This window comes from Triturus cristatus, chromosome 8, assembly GCF_964204655.1.
Source record: "Triturus cristatus chromosome 8, aTriCri1.1, whole genome shotgun sequence".
NCBI classification, from domain to species: domain Eukaryota; kingdom Metazoa; phylum Chordata; class Amphibia; order Caudata; family Salamandridae; genus Triturus; species Triturus cristatus.
The window spans coordinates 333,848,237-333,868,708 of record NC_140591.1 but is presented as its reverse complement, the minus strand read 5'-3'; the positions used below and the strand labels follow the sequence as shown (position 1 = coordinate 333,868,708).

General features: G+C 47.3%; 1 protein-coding gene across 1 annotated transcript in view; it reads right to left on the bottom strand.

Annotated features, from left to right (window-relative positions):
* PAN3 (poly(A) specific ribonuclease subunit PAN3) overlaps nucleotides 1-20,472 on the bottom strand; it is a 1,123,747-nt gene that overhangs the window by 564,925 nt on the left and 538,350 nt on the right. Inside the window, exons 12-13 of the mRNA XM_085621639.1 lie at nucleotides 6,982-7,098; nucleotides 6,792-6,893 (exon numbers count right to left, since the gene is read on the bottom strand). Of these exons, the coding sequence (XP_085477765.1) occupies nucleotides 6,792-6,893; nucleotides 6,982-7,098 (219 nt within the window). The remainder of the gene's footprint in view (nucleotides 1-6,791; nucleotides 6,894-6,981; nucleotides 7,099-20,472) is intronic.

The window sequence follows — 20,472 nt, the reverse complement described above, 5'->3', positions numbered from 1 at the left end:
CGGGGAGGGCAATGCCCCCATCGTATCATGTGAGATTTAGTTTAGGGAGCGCTATCCGCGACTTCCCGTTCCAGAGTGGGCGGCATTGTAAACTTTCAATTTCTTTAAAGTAGCTTGTGGGTACCAGGTCCAATGAATTTTGTAGGGCATATAGGAACCGGGGTAAAGACATCATTTTGAATAAAGATGCTCTGCCCAGCATCGAGAGTGGAAGCGTCATCGAATGCTCAGAGTCCTTCTTCAGTCTCTGTAAAGGTGGGAGTAGGTTTTTGGCAAATCTGTCTGCGGGATCAGAGGTGATATAGATACCTAGGTATTTGAAACCCTGTGTGGAGATCTGTATCGGGAAATTCCTGGGAAGGCCCGTGAGGGGCCCCTTGAGGAAGTGCAAGACTGATTTGACCCAGTTGATTGAATACCCTGAGTATCTTCCAAATATGGCAAAGATATCAAGCACTGCCGCGAGCGAGGCCTTTGGGGATGTTAAAAACAATAGAATGTCGTCCGCATACAAGGAGATGCGGTCCTCTCGCATTTCAGCCCATATAAAAACCTTGAATCACCGGGTCTCTGCGCACCCAGAATGCAAGGGGTTCCAGGGCCAGGGCAAAAAGGAGGGGAGATAGCAGGCATCCCTGTCTGGTCCCCCTATTAAGTCCAAACACTTCAGACTTTTTGTTGTTTACAACAATCTGAGCTAGAGGTTTTGAATAGAGGAGTCTCACCCACTGGATGAAGTGGGGCCCAAAGCCCATTTTCTCAAGAACCGCAAATAAATATGGCCATTCGAGCATATTGAATGCCATGGATGCGTCTAGTGATACCAATCCCACCTCTTCTTGTATGGTTGCCGCCCTTCCTATCACACCGTGTACCCTATGAAGATTTAGTGCTCTGTTGCGCTGGGGCATGAAGCCAGATTGATCTGGGTGTACCAAATTAATAATGACTTTGATCAGTCTGTTGGCCAGGAGTTTAGCTAAGATTTTAGGTACGGCATTCAATAGGGAAATTGGCCTGTAGGAAGAACAGGCTGTCCGGGGTTTGCCTTCTTTGTGGATCATTACTAGGGTGGCTATCCTTTGGTCATGGGGCAGCTCCCAGAGTTCTTTACTATCCGCAAACATTTTACACAGGTGGGGGGTAAGGATATCTGTCCCAAGTTTATATAATTCAATCTGGAGGCCGTTGGGCCCGGATGCTTTCCCGGACCCAAGCCCCCTAACGGCATGCGCCACCTCATCTGCCGTGAGCGCCCCCTCTAGATAATCCAGCTCTGACGCTGAAAGTTTAGGTAAAGTCCCGAAGGAGATCGAGAGAGTCTTGCGTTGTGTATGGATTCTGGAAGGAATATATTTGTTCAAAATGGGCGGCAAACGTGTTAGCAATGTCCTGGGGATCCGTGATCGTATGGTCTGCTTCGTCAATAAGTTCTGGTACAAGTCTGCTAGCCAATGTTTGCTTGTCTAACCATGCAATCAACTTCCCGGCCTTGTCACCTTGATCATATATCCTTCCTAGCGACTCTCTTCCCAGTGCCTTAGCTCTGTCACCAAGGCCCTGTAGCTGTCTCTTTTAAGATGTAGAGCATGTAAGGTGTCTGGGTTGGGTCCCTCCGTTAATTCTTCTTCCAGTCGAAGGATCTCAGACTCTAGTTCTTCCTCCTCCTTGACCTTTTCCTTCCTCACAACCGCTATTTGGGAAAGGGCCTGGCCCCTAACTACAGTCTTGAATGCTTCCCATAGTGTTTGATGAGAGCTCACCGAGCCCACGTTTTCTAGAAAGTAGTGTTTAATTGCAGCATGTAGTGCTTCACGTACCACCGGGTTACGAAGGTGCCAAGGGTTGATGGGAGCTACTCTTCCCACTCTTTGGTGGCCAACCACAATATGTGCCCACCTGCAGAGAATGATCTGAGATACCTCTCGCCATGTGTCTAACCTCCCTCCCGTACATGTGTCAAGTGTTCTGAAGGGGCTAGTAAATAATCTATTTGTGACTGGCTGGCATGGGCACCTGAGTGGTAAGTGTATTGGGTGGGGGTAGGGTGAAATGAGCGCCATAAATCCTGTAATCCCATAGCCCCCATAAAATCCGGTAGCCAGATATTGGAGGGGCGAAGTTCTCTTGGGGGACTCCGGTCTTTGGTGCCATTCACTACTGCATTCAGGTGCCCTCCCACTACAAGAAGTCCCTCTGGTACTAACAACAAAATAGCGCCCAGGTCTTTAAAGGTTAATTTCAGAAGGCCCTTCGGCACATAAATCGAAATGAGGGTAAGCACCTTCCCTTCCCATTGTCCCAAGATGCCCACATATGTTCCCCACAGTATCTATCCAGGTGGACTTGATAGTCAGGGGGAAAGAGCTCTTAAGTAATATACCCGTTCCCCTCGAGCCTGAAGTAAAGCCGGAATGTGCCACAAGGTTGTATCCCCACCTATTGAGGGCTTTGCATGTATTCCCCACGAGATGAGTCTCTTGTAGCAGCACCACTTCAGGGGCATGCCTCTTAATGTATTGTGTACTATGGTTCTCTTTACCTTGCCCCCCAAACAATTTACATTCCAGCTCATTACCTTAAACTCTTTATCCCATTCAGTACTCATGGGTGTTTACGTGTTACCTCTGCGTCTGCGTTGTTGAACTGCAATGCCTTGAAGATTCCCTAAAAACAAGTAACTGCTCTTGAACCCATCCCAACTCCCCCCCCCCCCCTCCCTGCTCCCCTGCACTCAGGGATCCAAACTGCCCATGATTACAACAAGGCAGAGTGCCTGTCGCCCTGAACTTGAACTAAGTGAAGAAAATGGGGGTACACTCTCCTCCCCCCTCATACGCAAAGTAAAATGGTTCTTCCTGAGTCGGTCGGTCTCGTGTTTGTGTGTGATGTTGCACACCCTACATAATTAAGCACAGAGTCTGGCATCGTCGGGGAGAACGTCAGAACCCCACCACACAAGTCACATGGGGTCAGGACACAGGTACCTCCTAGTCTCTCTGGGAGCCGCGTTCCGCTGAATCTTTCCATCCATCAAGCCAACCGACAGCATCTTCCAGAGTCTCAAAGAATCTAGTTTCCCCCCCCCCCCCGGCCTCTATCCGAAGACGAGCCGGGAACAACATGGCATATTTGAGGCCCTTGTCTCTCAGTCGTCTTTTGACCCCCAAAAAGAATCTTCCAGTCGTATAGGTGGTGCGACCCTGGCTGTCTGCAATATAAGGTCTCTGTCCCGATAGTTCGTTCCTGATGTTCTTGTGAACTCTGGGCAGGAGTGGAAAGGCATACAGGAGGCCTGGCTCCATTCAAGACGTAAAACTACTCAGAGCGAGTCGCATTCGAAACTTCAGAGTGCAGAACTGCTGACATTGCGTGTTCTTGGTAGTGGCGAACACATCTAACCAAGGCTCTCCCCAGTATAGGAAGAGACCTTGCACCACCTCCAGATGGAGACACCATTTGTGATCCACTAGGCATCAATCACTGAGTTTGTTGGCTCTGGCTTTCAGAGAGCCCAGCAGATGTTTAACCACTAAGAAAAATGTCCTGACATGCCAGCCATGCCCAGAGACGCAGGGCCTCTTGACACAGGGTCCACTACTCCACCCTGCCCTGTTTGTTGCAGACCCACATGGCCGTGGTGTTGCCAGTAAACACCTGCACCAGCCATCCCTTGATTGAAGGAAGAAAGGGCTTCAATGCCAGTGGGATCGCCCTCACCATCAACAAGTTGCTAAAAAGCTGGGACTCCACCAGAGACCAGAGTCCTATGACCTCTACCTCTCCCCGGTGGCTACCCTAACCCATAAGTAATGCATCTGTCACTACAGTTCGCTCCAAGTGGGCAAGGGAGAACCAACTTCTGTTTGTCAGCCACCACTGCAGGTCTTTTGCAGTTCCCTCAGAGATATTGATGAAGTCGGAGACATTATATTGATGTTGCATCTACCGGGACTTCAGGCCCTAATGCAAAGCTCACATATGCCAATGGACATGTGTCACTAGCAGGATGCAGAAGGCAATGAGGCTGAAAAGTCTCAGGGTAAGTCTCACCGAAGTCCAGGACAGAGGCAGAAACATCGGAATCATAGCATAAATATCCTGGACCTGCTGTTCGGGAGGATAGGCCCGAAACTGCACAGCCTCCAGAACAGCTCAGATGAAAAGGAGCATCTGAGAGGGAGTCAGATGTGACTTCGGCATGTTGATAGTGAACTCCAGAGAGTGCAGGAGGTCCGCATTGTCTGGAGGTGGGAGAACACTACCTGGGGGGAACCCCCCTTCTACGGCCAGTCGTCAAGGTAGGGGAGGACTGAAACCCCTGACCTCAGCAGACGACTTCTGATGCCAACACAGTTTAGATGGCTCTCTTGGCCAAAAGAGCCTGTACTTCCTGATGGAGCAAAGACGTGGTCTTCCATCAGCCGGTCATAAAAGGGTGGGATGCGTTCACAAAAATTGAATGGAGTAATCCCATTGAATAATCTGGAGTACCCTTGTGTCCAATGTTATGGACTGCCAGTGGGGCAGGAGATAATGGATCCTGCCTCCTACTGAGTGCCTTCTATGGTATAATGGCAAACCAAAGGCGCTTGGAAGCTGCGGCTGCCGGGGGAGTAGCAGACTGGGTCAACATCTGGCTGGTAGCCACACGTTGCCTGTGGGAACAGCATCTATGGTCACAAAAAGGCTTGGAAGCCTCCTATCCTTGGTGGGAAAGGATGCAGTTGGTAGGCCTTACCATAGCCACGGTAGGAGCAGAAGGCTGACTGGGGCTGGTGGGGTGGCCATGGAGAGGCCGAAGGACCTGGCAGCCATCCTTACAGCACTCAAGCGCCGAGTCTGTCTTTTCGGCAAAGAGGCAGGAACCATCAAAGGGCTTGTCCATGAGGGAATCTTGGACATCCCCAGAGAAGCCAGTGTTTCTCAGCCAGGCATGGAGTTTTGGTGCCACCAACGATGCAATCGCTATGCCCAGTGAGTCACCAACTACAATGCTAGGCTGGAAGAAAACATCCTCTTGCCAAAGGTATCCAGCCTTTTGGATTTCCTAACCGGTGGATTGGTAGGCTACACTCCCGGATTTTTCAGTGTGGGGCATAGACCGCGAGCTCTCCAGACTGGGGTGCCAGGTGAGGAAACGGAGATCTCCAGGAGAGGGGCGATTGACAGCAGACATTCGTTCTGTGCACCAGAGGCCCTGTGAGAGGCTTGGACCATGTCTCAAGGAGGATGTCTGTAAGGGCTTCATTAAATGGGAGGAGAAGTTCAGAGGGGACAACTCCCGGCTGAAGCATTGGTGTCAAAACATTAGCCTTAACTGCCACGGAGGGCAATTGAAGGTCCATAACCTCAGCCAGCCTTCGCATCACCATTGCAAAAGAAGCCCCTTCCTCCATAGCCAAGGTGGGAGAGGAAACCAAGCCAGTTTTGGTGAAGTGTCCAAACCACTGGCATTCCCCATTTCTTCGTACCAGTTGTCTTCTGGTTCGTCAAGGAGGTGGTGGCATTCATAAGGGTCAGGAGACCCATCCCAGTCGTGCCCCTCTCCAGTTCTACCAAAAGAAATAAACATTGTCTCCGTCTTGGCAAGCATGGTTCGGATCGGCCCTTGAAGCGGTGTCAAACTACGCCGATCTGTCTCCCTATCGGAGTCGGGAATGACGATGGAGTTGGCGGGGTGTTGGCAGCACCGGGAACAATTGCACTAGAGCAGGCTCCGTAGAAGGTAGTGGCCTTGCAGGCGGAGTTGCTCTGGATCACTGGAGCCTGACTGGCGTTAAAGGTGAACCCGCAATCGGGAATCAAGAGGGGGCACCTCCTGAAACCATGGGGCCCAAAGCACTCCAGAGGGGTCGGGCCGCCCATAATGAGATGCATGGCCTCATAAAACTCTGAGTTGGGTGAGGGTCTCTCTACCGAAACTAGGGAGTTGGGTTTCTAACTGTGTTGTTCCCACACCTCGTCCGAAGAGTTGAACTGGCGCAATGAAGTGAAAGAGCTTTTTGACTTATAATTCTTCTTTTTATGGGACTTAGCCAATGACTTGGATTGTGACAACCACAGTCAAGAGTGGCTCTGCGAGCAGTCCTGGGGCCTTCTGCACAACAGGGATCCTGAACGTTGCAGGGTCATCAGGCGGCGAGGAATTTCAAGTAGCGTTCCCCGCAGTGCTTGGGAATAATGGTGTGATAGTCCTTACATGTTGGAATCCTGGTGCCACTCCAAGTACCATAGGCAAGCCAAGTACCAGTCTGTCACAGACATCTGCTTGTGACAGGCACCACAAGATTTGAAACCTGCAGGCTGTTTAGGGGACATACCTAGCACACCATATGACAAAGGTCTCAAAAAAGTGTTCAACAAAATGATGAGAATAAGTCAGTCAAAACGTGACTGGAGGTAGTTCCCTCAGAAACGCACTGACTGGAGCAGGAACAAAAGAACTGATGTCAGCATGCTAGGGTGGCACCTATATAGGCACTACACATGTCACTTCTGACACCGGTGAGCCAATCATATGTAGTTCTAAAAAGAAATTCTAAGCAGGAAACATTTTCATGATAAAACTAGCAGCCATACATTTTGCGTTTGTTAAGTAACTCCTTTTGGCATAATGAAGTAGGATGAATTGGCGGAGAAACAAGAGATGCTAATGCTCAGAACAAATAATTCACTGTGACCTACACTGAGCATATTTGATGGACGGATGAGTTTTTAGCTTTTTATTCTATATATCATTCAGCGTATCTTACGGTCTATACGTATGTTTTCAAACTTATTTTCCTTACCCCATTTCCTTTTAGTGAAATAGGCATCAGCGCCAGGATCGTTAAAATGTCTGCTCATCATGGTCTCTGCTCCAGCATGAAAATCATAAGCAAACACCAGCGCTGAAAAACAGATGGCAAAATAGTTATTTGATCCCCAGCTTATCTAGAAATGAAAAAAAAAGTTCTGAATGTGAATGCTTCAACTTACAATGTTCTCCGAATGCTTTAGTGGTAAATACTTCCCTCAAGGTTACGATATTGGAGTGCTGAATTTTTTTCCACATATCCACCAACATCATGCACTTCGTGTTTACAAGTCTGAAACCTGCCAATAAAACGATCTGTAAGTAGTATGTAGTAACTTTAAATATTTTAGTTAACTACGATAATTAACACTTTATTTTTAAATACATCTCCCAGCAAACAAAATGTCCTACATACTGCATTGCTCCAACTGGGACTGAAAAATAAGCTAAACTCACAATACAACTAAAAGAACAAGTTACTTACCTTTAGTAACACCCTTTATGGTGAACAATCTTTAATTGCAGGTTCCTCACCTTCAGTTTATCTCCAGGCACCAAACTGGATACTTTGTTCAGCCCCAGAAGGGACGATAACGCCACACACAAATGTCAACCTTGAGCAATGATGTCAGTTTCTGGACTCTGTCCACACCCTTGGAAGCAGAGCCCAACAATAATCAGAGGCACTAGCAAGAGTGAAAAAGAGAACATTGCACAGAAATGTGAGGCAAAAGGGCAGTGCAATTAGATAAAGTATCCACTAGAAGAACAAGTTACTTACCTTCAGTAACTATCTTTCTGGTGGAAACTATTAAAGATTTCTCTCCTTGTGAATAATTTCCAAGCATCACACTGTGTCCGGAAGCTTCAAAGCAGTACTCCTGGGCAAGTGAAGACACATATAAGCGCCACCTATGCATGATAATGTCAGTTGCTTTCTTAGGATGATTGAGAGTTCAGACGCAGAACCCATTGGCATGATCAGTGTGCAAAACTCTAGAGTGGGAGCTTTTTCAATGGCAAAGAGTCCAGTTCACAAAATGGGGAAGTGGGAGAATCGGTGAGGAATTTACAGTTAGCTTATCCAGCAGAAGGAATATATTACTTCCCCTGTAAGCATCTATTTGTAGCGTGTAGTGCCATAGATTCATATGCTTGGCATACTCCTGCCATCGAGTATTGGGCTTGAACGTTTGCAACTTATTTTTCTTCGATGAAGACTTTTGAGTCATGCAGTATAGTGACTCCTCCTATAGTCTGTACGGTGCATGTTCATTGGCTTCTTTGTTAGATTGTTTTTAGGCTCATCGGGTGAGTTTAGGATAGAAGCATTAGAAAGATAGTAAAGATGAACATGCAGGTTATGGTTTAATAAAAACAAGTGTATAAGGAGAGTAAAGGCACGTCAACCATTAGCTTCCAGGGGGAAGGGTGTGTGCTTGTGACTCTACAGCACTACGCACTATGAATAGATACTTACAGGGTAAGTAATACGTTTAATTTGTAGCATGTGTTGGCTGTAGACACAAATACTTAGCATCAAATGTAAAGCAGGGCTCCCGAAAAGCAGTGGCTAGCTAATGGACGAGGTAGATGCTTGAAAAAGTGTTCGTAATATAATACAGCTTAATCCACTCTAGCTTGTTGGTTAGCAAAAACATCAAAACAATAGTGTTTTGCGAATGTATGTGGGTTATTCCATGTAGCTGCCTTTCAAATATCCAACAGTAGAATGTTTCCTATAAAAGCAATAGAGGCTGCATTTTTACTTGTGGAATTGAGCTTTGGCGCAGTAGGTAGTACACGCTTCGCTTTGTGGTAGCAGGTTTCAATGCATTTTACTAGCCACCTCACGATTCCAGCTTTAGATATTGGTGAGCCTTTTTGAGAGCTTGAAAAAGCTACGAAAAGTTGAATTTTGCATTAAGGTTGTCATCTCAATGTAGTACATAACCACTCTTTTATAAACAAGGGTGTGTGGAGCTCTGTCTGCCACCGAGTCTGATTTGGGAAGGAACATATTGGATCTCAATGGTTTGGTTTAAATGAACAGAAGAAACCTTTAGGAAGAAATTTTGGGGTTTGTTCTCAGTACTTATTTATCCGGACGGACCTGGAAAAAAGTTCTTGTAAGGTGAGCACTTGAAGTTCACTTATCCGTCAGAGATGTTACAGCCTCTAAGAAAGCTGCCTTCCATGTGAGGAAATGTAAATCACATGAATGTAGTGGTTCAAAGGGAGGACCCATAAGGCTGGTGAGAACTATACTAAGATTTCAGGCTATTGCAATGGAGGGAGAATGACTTGTCAGTCATTCTATAAAGGTTAAAATAACTGGAATTTTAAACAGACATGTATTGTCTGCTTTGCATGTACGCAGCGAGTACATGCAAAGCAGTACATGGGATCCAACATCCAACACTGCGATCGGTGTTGGGGAAGGATTTCAACATATTTGATACCAAACAGGACCGGTTTCGGTGCAGCCAATATATAGTTAGACATCTCGTATTTGACTTGATGTCCACTATATGTAGTAAATGGCTGACCGCACATACAAAGCCTGAAGAATCAACTTCAGGGCTTGTAGAGGGGCCCTGCTCATGCAGGGGCACCCTCATACTTGTAACTAAGCACCCTGCACTCAGGACTGCCATAGGGGGTGACATAGGTTTTAAGTGAAGTGACCTCAGACATAAGGAAACTTATATCTGTTGTAAGTGGTGCTAGCACCAGCTTACACAGGCTCAATGGCAGGACTGTAGTCACATTGTGAGTGGTCTCATGGGTGGCATAATACATTCTATAGCCCATGGGAGATCCCTGGTGCACCTATGCCCTGGGTACCATATACGAGGGACTTACAGGGGTACACCAGTAGCCAACTGGGAAGGTACTAAAGTACTTACAATGGTCCAATTTAGGGAGGAATCACAGGGACTTGGGTCTTGATTATTATGATGAATTGTGCGCTCCTCTGGTTCCACAGCAGTCTTCGGTGTTTTGGGCATCAAGACTTTGAATGCTGAAAATGTTTCTGCCACTAAGAGTGTTGATGCTGAAGACATTTTAGGCGTTGAAGCAGACTTGGGCTGGAGACTCTGTTTTAGTGCTGAGGGTGTTTTCAGTTCCTTAGGCGCTCTGGTTCTTACTGGTTTTGGCTCCGGAGGCTTGGAAGTCTTTTCCAGTGTCGCTATCTGTGTGTTCGACACCTGCTTTCAAACTGGCTTCGACCTGGTAAGATTTGGTGCCTTTGTTTTTTCAGTGCCTTTTGAGGATTGTTTCGGCAGAGGGACGACTGTCTGCTCCTTTGCCTTATGCAGGATACCCCCATGGCCCAAGGGCAGTGGAGTTCCATGAGCCTGTGCAAGTGTCTTTATGTGAGCTTGAGAGCCTTTCACCAAAGTACTCGTATATCCTGTGGAGGCATCTGGGTTGTAGTCTGTACTGCTGGCAAGAAGGATGAGGACATCCGCCTGCACGCCTTGGGCTTCTGCCTCCTTCTCATAGTCTTCCTCAGCATGGAGGTGTTGTGGCTTGTCCCCGAAGATATCAGGTGCATCTTGGGCTTGGTGCATTGTGCTGTGGGCCCAGCACGGCTCTCTTCGTTGATGAAGTGTTTTCTTCTAATGGAAGGCCAAGCAGACTTCACACATCTCGTCATGTTCTGGAGACAGGCAAAGTTTGCAAACCAGATAGTGATCTTGCCTGGAATAGTTTGAGTGGCACTTGGGGCAGAAGCTGAAGGGAGTTTTTTCCATCACTCTGCGTGCGTAGAGTGAAAACGGATAGCGGTATAAAGTCTGGAGGACAAAGTCGAAAACCCGGGACTGAGCCCCTGTGGGTGGGAAGAAGATTGTCAAAAAACAGTAGTTGCTGGAGAATGCAACAAAGCCTTGATCCAGGAGCTCCGAGACAGATGATCGAATCCGACGGCAGAGAAAAACAATCTAACAAAGTAGCCAATGAACATACACAATACAGCCTATAGGAGTTGTCACTATACCTCATGACTCAAAAGATTTCTTTGAAGAAAAACAAGGTGCAAACATCCAAGCCTAACACTAGATTGCAGAAGTATGCCGAGCATATGTATCTACGGCCAACACATGTTACAAATAGATCACTGAAAGTAGCCAACTTGCTCTTCTGATGCATACTTCTAACCGCATATTCCTCACCTTGTGAACAGATAACAGAGCAGTACCTTCCAAGGTGCCTACTAAGGTGGTGGTCTGTGAATTGGCTCATACCAAAAAGCCCTCCAGAACAGGCCTGACTGTCGAGGGAGTACTGCTTCATGACTAAAGTCCAGTACAGGCACTCCGTGTGCCAATGTATTGGTGGCAGCTTTAGCCATGGTGGAATGGGAAATAGGGCTTCTGGTGGCTGCTTCTTAGCCAGTTTATAGCAGACCTTTATGCAGAGAACAATCCATTGTGACATGGTTTGTTTTTTCCCTGCCTTGCTCTTTTTTGCTTTGTTAAACCCTACAACGAGCTGATAGTCAACCCGATATTCTTGGTCAATAAGTCTTGTAGAGCATGTCTCCTCTCCCCTGAGGGCATTTGGGCACTGAGGTATAGGTGGTCTCATTCGAAAAGCCAGGTCTTGAGTTCTCTTCTGAATTCCACCAGGGTGGGAGATGCTCGTAGGTAAAAGGGCAGGTTGTTTCAGGCTTTCGCAGCGAGGTAGAAGGCATGGCCTCCGCTGCGGCAGATGCAGAGGGGTGGAAGTTGATGCGGTGGTTGATGTAAGCTAGTCCCTGGTTGTGTAGTGCTCAGTAGGCGTGTGTTAGAAGCTTGAACTGGCATCTCCTCTTGACGAGGAGCCAGTGGAGGTTTCCTGAGATGGGGGGTGAAGTGGGTGCTTTTGGGGAGGTTGAGGATGAGTCTAGCTGCTGCGTTCTGAATGGTCTGGAGTCTCTTGAGGACTTAGGTGGTGATTCCGGCAAATAAAGCGTTCCTGTAGTCGAGATTGCTGGTGATGAGGGCTTGGGTTACGGTTTTCCTGGTGTTGACGGGGATCCATCTGAAGATATTCCAGAGCATCCGTGAGGATTAAGACAACTTTCCCTATGAGGTGAGACTGAAAAGCTTTCAGAACTAGATACATAGCTAGAAGCTCTAGATAGTTGATGTGAAGACCATTGTGCTTGTTGTCCCATAGACCCGGAATTGTCAAATTGTGGAGATGGGCACCCCAACCTGTGAGAGACGCATCTGCTGTTAGCACGATCTGTGGAACAGGGTTGATGTAGGGCCACCCTTTTGATACATTGTGTGTGTTCCACCACTGCAGAGAGCGATGGGTGCAGCTGTCCACCAACACTAGATCTATTAATTGACCCTGAGACTGATTCCACTGACGTGCTAAGCATTCTCAAGGGGATGCATGTGTAACCTTGCATGAGGCACTATTGCAATGCATGATGCCATCATTCCTAACAGTTGCATGAAAGTTCTGACCCTCTAAGTATTGGTTGGTCTGAAACTGTAGTAACAGAGTTTGAACATTTCGAATTCTAGCTGCATTGGGAGAGGCTAGAGATGTGTGAGGGTTTAGAGTCGCTCCCACATAGGACTGCATCTGTGAAGGCTGAAGCTTAGACTTTTTGTGTATTGACCGTATAACCCAATTGGCGAAGTAGGTCTAATGTAGTCTGGGTGTGTTGTAAACACTTTTGGTGTGTGCTGGCTTTGACGAGCTAATCGTCTAGGTATGGAGAGACATGAATCTGTTGTCTTTGGAGATGTGCTGCCACTACTGCTAGACATTTGGTGAACACTCTGGGAGCAGTAGTTACTCTGAAGGGGGGTACCTTGAACTAATAGTGTTTTCCTGCTATCACAAAAATGAGATATTTGTAAAGCTGCTGAGTGAACCGGAATGTGAAAGTATGCGTCTTTTAAGTCTAGTGTGGACATAAAATCGCCTTTCTGCAGAAGAGGAAGCACTTGCTGAAGCATAACCATATTGAAATTGTCTGACAGTATGTACAGGTTTAAGATCCTTAGGTCCAAAATTGGCTTTAAGGAGCCATCCTTTTTGGGGATTAGAAAGTAGATAGTAAACCCCTGAACCTTGGTACTGTAGTGGAACTGGTTCTATGGCTCACTTTGTTAAAAGAGCTTGTACCTCTTGTTTGAGGAGCTGTAAGTGCTCTGATGAGAGCTTGTGAGTTCAAGGTGGAAAATTGGGAGGATTGCTGGTGAGCTCCAGGCAATAACCATGCCGGATAGCGTCTAGTACGCATTTGTCTGATGTTATGGATTGCCAAATGGGGAGAAATTGTTGAAGTCTTTCCCCGACAGGTGTCAAACGATCGGGGCAAATGTAGGCAAGTCACTGCTTATTGGGGGAAGGGGAGTTACTCTTTAAATTGCTTCCTCTGTACCCTCCCTTATAGAAGCCTCTAGAGGGAGATGGTTGAGTGTTTGAACTATAGGAGGAAGTATTAGGGTCAGAGGCTGTACTTTTGGATCCTGCCCTATAAAATGAGCAGCGAAAGGAGCCTCTGTTCGATGGCGACTGAAGCTCTCCCATGGATTTCCCCACATCTGTGTCCTTTTTCATCTTTTCTAAGTCCTCAACTACTTGAGGTCCGAAGAGATGTTGCTTGTCAAAAAGAGGAATTTAAAATAGACCGCTGGACCTCAGGTTTAAAACCTGAAATTTGAAGCCAAGCATGTCTACGTAGGAGAATGCTGGTGGTAACTCCTCTCGCTGCAGTGTCAGCCACATCTAAAGCACATCTAATGGAGGAATTCGATATGAGCTTGCCATCTTGAACTAACTCGTGTGTTCTTTTTGTACTCTTCTGGGAGGTGTTGAAGTAGATCTTCCATCTCATCACAGTGTGCCCTGTCATACCTAGCTAGTAGGCTCTGCATGTTGGCAATGCGTCCGTGGTTAGCAGCTTGAGCGACTACCCTTTTACCAGATGTGTCAATCAAGTTAGGCTTTGTCTGGGGATGGTGCATCTGCAGAGGTCTGGGAGTTTGCTCTCTTACGAGCATTAGAGACTACTAGTGAGTCTAAGGGTAGCTGTCCTTTATAAAAATGGGGTCAGATGGTGGGGGTTTGAATTTTTTGTCAATCCTAGGTGTTAACATGCGGGCACGCACAGGGTCCTTAAATATCTTATTTGCATGTCTCATCATTCCTTTTAACATGGGCAGACTTTTACTAGTCTTGTAAGAAGAGCCTAGTGTCTCAAATAAAAAGTCTTCATCCAAAGACTCTTTATGTAGTGTCACTCCATGATAAGCTGTTGCCCTTGAAATTAGCTATTTTAAGCTACATTATTATCTGGAGGTGATGGCTTTGCAGGGTATAAATCTGGATCATAATCCATAGGTGGATCAATATTATAGTCATCCCATTGTCATGGTCATCATCATCTCCTAAATCAGGCTGTGTATGAGGAGAATCCTGAGGTGTTATGTATAGTGGATCTGAGCCTGGCAGTTGTGGTAATGGTGAAGATGGTGGAGGGGATGGCAAAGCAGGGTGAATGGGACTTGTAGCCATGTCCTTCTTGAGAAGAACCTTATAACCAGTGACCTCTGAACTGACTTTCCTTCTGAAAGGTGTTTTAGCTAAACTGTGTCCAGTATCTGAATGAATGTATATCTTCTTCTGTTTAGGGTCTAATCTTTCTTTCATAACTTCTAAGATTGGGTCCCGGGGACTTCAGAAGATCTTCTTTCGATTTCAGCATCAAATGTTTCGGTGCTGAACCAGGCGTGTCCTTTTCGACCTTCGGAGCAGAATGTTTCAGATCCGAAGACAATCTGTCTTGACTCGATCCCGAGCCGGAAGGCTTGACCTTTTGTTTCGGTACCGGGCCCGAGGGCGGGTTGTCGGAAACGTAGTCTTGGTGCCGACCAAGGCAGAGGTGGTGCTGAAGGCCTTCTGTTTGGTGGAAGAGAGTTTATGGGGTAAAGGGGCTTTAGTACTCACAGCACCCAGTCCTGGTGGAACGTCCTCGGACTCCAGTTCGATTTCCAGATCAGAATCCGATTCTGGGACATAGAAGGCCCCTTCTTCCGCTGCTGTCGCTTCTTCCGGTTCGGATTCTTCCCAGAAGATATCTGGAGTAGGTTTGGGGCTTTGAGACTGCATTTCACGTAGTTGAGCCCGATGATCCCGAAGAGTCTTTTTCGATTGGAACAACCGACCAGCATCCCAATCTTCTTCCTTGTGCTCCGGTGAGAGGCACAAGTTGCAGACTTTATGTAAGTTGGTGCGAGGGTACTTGGAGTGGCACCGAGGACAAAACTGAAACGGAGTCCGTTCCATCGGCAGAATGCTGGACAGACACGGCTAGGCCCAAAGGCCACCCACAATGTTTTCGACCGAAGAGTTTTCCGAACGAATTGATTCGCGGAGGATAGGAAAGTGCGTACGATAATACAGTTGAGGGTACAGTGGATTGTGCACTGAGGGGAACCCGAGGATGGTTTCTGAACCGGAGCGCAGCAATACACGTCGGAACCTGATGGCGGAAAGAAAATCTAACAATGGAGTCTATGTCCATGCGCACTATCACCGAAAGGAGGAGTCACCTTACCTCGTGACTGGAAAAGACTTCTTCAAAGAAAAACAACTTGCAAACATCCGGATCCAACACTAGATTGCAGGAGTATGCAAAGCATGTGTATTTACAGCACAGATGCCTCGCACACACAGGTTACAATCATGGCATTAGTGGCAGAAGTCAGGTTTCAAAGTAGAGGACAGATGATGCACAGAGAGGCGGTGTTCCGCAAGGGAGAGGTCATGGTGTGATGACTTGATCAGAGTACTGGGATAGAGTGGAAACCCTCAGGATGTCTAACCTGTGTCATTATTGTAACAAATTGGGCAACTGGTAGAGGGAATATCGGCTTAATCCCAACAGATCATCAAGTGATGGTCAATTTCAAAACATGAATACGATGCTATCGCAAAACAACCAGATGCAGAGACGCCAGAATTCTATTATGTTCCAAATTCCAATGACGCAGATGCCCCAAGCCCTGATGACACCGGAAGCCAAAGGAAATCCTAGATTTAAAGCAAACTCAGCCCTAGGGCTAATCCGAACTCCTTTGACAATCATAATAGCTTACAAATGTTCCCAGTCTTCAACATTTCCGGAGACTATGGGTCTGGTCAGGCACAACAATAGTGCCTGAGAGGGGAGGAAGATCGCATACTTGGTGCAGCCTTGGAGGTAGACAAGAGTGAGCCATTTGTGGATGGTGAGATAAATGGCTAGCAAGTGTTATTTTTGATTGATACCGTTGCTACTCGTTCCACTGTAAGGACGTTGGAAGTTCCAAACCTACAACTCTGGGGAAAACAACTCCAGGTTATATGCATTGGTCATAAACTGATTTTAAAACCTGTGCCAGCAACAGCTCCTATACAGATAGGTCCCTTTCAGGAGAACTATCATTTCATAGTGTGTGATTTAAGTCCAGTTAACCCACTGGTAGGGATTTACTCTGCTAACTAAACTGTGTGATCTACTGTACACCATAGGGTGTTGAGCTTCAGACACGATCAAGATGTAGGTTTTGAACTGACCAAACAGGAAACAACTGTTGGGTTGTTTCCTATAATGACCACAGATGATTTGCCCCTTGACTGGAAAGGCTCTGTTAAATCCAAAGTCTGGGACTTATTTTGGTAAAAATATCGGTCTAATCAAAGGTGTACAACCAGTCGAATAGCAGTCAAACTGAATGCAGTGTATCCTGAACATCCCAGTACAAACTCTCACCACAATCTGTGGCTTGAATTGCCCCAGGAATTGAATTCATGATAGAGCAAGAGAATTTGAAGGAGATTCTGGGTAGTCTATGTAATTCCACGATGATGAGCCTGCAGAAATACGACTGCAAATATAGAATAGTTGAGCAACTAAGAAAGATCAACAACATCATTGTCCCATGTTGTTCCGTGGTTCTGAATCCTGCCGTAATACTGTTTCAGATATCCTGTGATTCACAGTAATCGATTTGTGTTAAGCATTCTTTTCCATCTCACTGCACCAAGGCAGTCAGTTTCTGTCCCGGTTTCAAAATAAAATTCCGGCATGGTTCAGCGTTCCACAAGGGTATACAAAAAGCCCCTTACTCTTCAACCAGATCTTGAAAAAGAATCTGGAGACCCTGAAGTTACTGTGCAATTCAGTTCTAGTTAAGTATATCAACAACTTGCTGGTGTCTTCGATGTCACAAGAAGCATGCAAATTGGTAACTATTGCTCTTTTGAATCATCTGGCTGAGAACGGACCTCAAGAGCCCTCAAGCAAGTTGCAATAATGTCAGAAGGAAGTCCTGTATCTAGGACATCATATTCAGAAAGAAGCAAGGAAGGTATCTCGGGAGAGAATATCTGGTATTCTGAAAATGAGCCCTCTAACTATGCAGAGAGAAGGCAGGTTGTTTCGGAGGATGGTGGGCTAATTACTAAACTTTTCCCTAGTGGCACAGCCTTTACAGAGTCTTACGCACAAAGATGTGCGTGATGAGCTACTTTGGGACATCAAAAATATCAACACCTTTCTCAAGCTGTGAGAGAGCCTCTTACGCACCGCAGCTTTAAGAGTTTCAAATATTCTGGAACACCTTCTCTATTCATTCTGTGCAGCCTTCCACAAGGAGAGGGGACTGAGCAAGTCACAGGGGTCAAAGGCTCAGGACCGCTAGCAGGGTAATGCTGCTATTCGCCCCTCTGGAAGGAAGAGACACAAAACTGGAACAGGGTAACCATAAAGAGCATATATTATACATAAGGAATACAGCTACACCAGTACAGAGGCACACAAACACTCCAGGAACTGATAAGTGTGAAACCCTGAGCTCCGCCAAAAAGTTATCTGAAGCACTGACATGTTGCCTTTTATGCTCGACACAGAGAAGTGTTTTCAGGGGTCAGTTCAGGTTAGGACTCTCCCACAACATAAGTTCACAGTAGATATCCAGGCCAAATCCTCTATGTGTGAAGAGAACTTGTCCACCGAAGATAGGTTTCCTTGAGTTCCTGTGAAAAAGGTCACATATATTCTGCTCCCAGCACACAGCTGGGAGGAGCTGTAGGACTGCCAGATTATAGTAAAGAGTTAATTCGGTATTGCAGTGAGAGACAGGTGTACTCTACCAGTGCACATACAAACACATGGCGATTTGAAAGGGGCCTATGGCCTATTTTTAGGCCATTCGACCCAGTAGCCGCAAAGTTGCCTGAGGGAGGTGACTTCAGTTGGTGTCAGTATTCAACAAAGTGAAGGTATTGTGATGGGATACCTCCTCACTGTGATGGTAGCATACTCCATGGAGCTCCTACTAACGAGTCCTAGGACACAGCACATGACTAACAGTCACCTCACCAGACATGAACAAATCACACTGGCGACATATAGTAAATCATAGAAGAGGTGCTCCTGTCGTAAACCCTGGAACATTGTTACCATTGTCTGAAGCAATGGTAACAATGGGTAGATGGTTAGGAGATTAACCCCTTAGGAGCTCATGATGGCCGGGAGCCGTCATGAGACACAGTGGGCGTGTGCTCATGACGGCTCCCAGCCGTCATGTCACAAGGCCCCAGAAATCCCTCTGGTGCAAGCACCAGAGGGATTTCCAATTCTCCACTGTGACCCCCCTCCCGTTTCAGTGAAATGACGATCAGCGCGCAGGTCGCGCTGACATCATTTCACTGAAACCGAAACTCAAATGAGCCTTTAGGCTCATTTCAGTTTCACTTTCTACGTGTTCAGGGGCTATCTCAGCCCCTGAGCAATTAAAAAAACGGGAGAGGTATCATTGGAAAGGGGCGATCCCCAAGCAGGGATCCACTACTAGACACCAGGGAGGGGGGCGCGGCCCTTTGGGCAAGAGCCTTTGCTCCACCCAAAACTTTTTGGGACATATTCAGTCTTACTACTTGGGGCTAGTAGCCCCCAGTCCGCCAGGGGGGGTAGGGGGGGGGGGGGGGTGCAGAAAGCCCACTAAACACCAGGGAATCTTTTGGGCGCATTTGTTTTTAGGGTGGGGGCAGTAGCGACCAATCTGCCCCTCCGGGGGGGCAGAAAGTCCACCAAACGCCAGGGAGTTTTTTGAGCACATTTGTTTTTAGGGTGGGGTCTGCCCGAAATGGGCACCCCAATGCCCCCACCACCATTACAGCCTTTCAGCCCCCCTGGGGGGGGGGGGGGGGGGGGGGGGAGATGGGGACAGTGCCCCCAATTTGCCCCCCCCCCCAGGTGGCAGAAAGCCCACTAAACGCCAGGGATTTATTTTTACGCATTTGTTTTGAGGGTGGGGGCTGCCCGAAACGGGAACGCCAATGCACCCACCCCTGCCTCCATTACAGCCTTTCTGCCACCCCTGGGGGACAGTAGTCGCCAATCTGCCCCCCAGGGGGCAGAAATCCCACTTAATGCCAGGGATTTCTTTTTTTATTCATGTAGGGGTAGGAGCTTTCCAAAATGGGCATGACAATACCCCCCTCCCCAGAGAAATTCCTGTCTTTCTGCCCCCCGGAGAGGGCAGATGGGGGCAGTGGCCCCTGATCTGCCCCCTGGGGGGCAGAAAGCCCACTAGGCGCAAGAGATTATGCTAGCTTTTTTATGCATAGGGGTGGGGGCTGCCCAAAATGGGCATACCAATGCCCCCACCCCCACAAAAAAAAATTCTTTCTGCCCCCTTGGGGGTATATCAGGGCGAAACCCCCTCCCCTGATTACTCCCCAAGGTGGCAGAAAGCCCACTAGGTACCGGCTTTTTTTTTGGCAATGTGCCTACATGTGGATTTTGGGCCCTAGCGCAGCACGTAGGGAAACCTAGCAAACCTGTACATTTTTGAAAACTAGACACCCAGGGGAATCCAGGATGGGGTGAATTGACTGGCTCTAAAAAGTTTCTGTTACCCAGAATCCCTTGCAAACCTCAACATTTGTAAAACACATTTCCTCACATTTCAGTGGTGGAAAGTTCTGGCATCTGCCTGGATCCACAAAATTCCACACCCCGCATTCCCCAAAGTCTTCCGAGAAAAATGGTACCTCACTTGTGTGGATAGGCCTAGTGCCCGCGACAGGAAACGGCCCACAACGCAACGTGGACACCACATTTTCACAGTGAAAACTGACCCTTTTTTGCAACGTGCCTCGCTGTAGATGTTGAACCCTAACTCTGTTGGCACCTAGAGAAAACTAGCAAACCTATACATTTTTTTTTAAAACTAGACACCCGTGATACAGGACGACAGTGCACACCACTCTACAAACAGTCACAGTCCTGACAGATTTTCACACATGGGAGGCATGCGCTCTAGGCATCTTTAAACGCAATAAACAAAAGAAGGTTGAGACCAAATCTGCTCTGCTACTAGCTAAACGCAGTGTGGCAATGCACTGGCGCGCAACAGAGGGTCTGCCAATTGCGACATGGAGGGGGGCGGTGAAGAAATGGGCCGCAGCTGAAGACCTCATCCGTCAGGAGGAAGCTCGTGGCATAAGACGGCGTCCCATTTCACTAGAATGGGTGATGCTCCTACACGACTTTAAGCAAACACATGCTAGTGGTGCAGAGGGCCAGCTAGACACCCAGGTGGCACCTGGACCAAGCCCATGTTAATCCGTCCACTGCTCATTGTCATGACACTGTTAATGTTGAT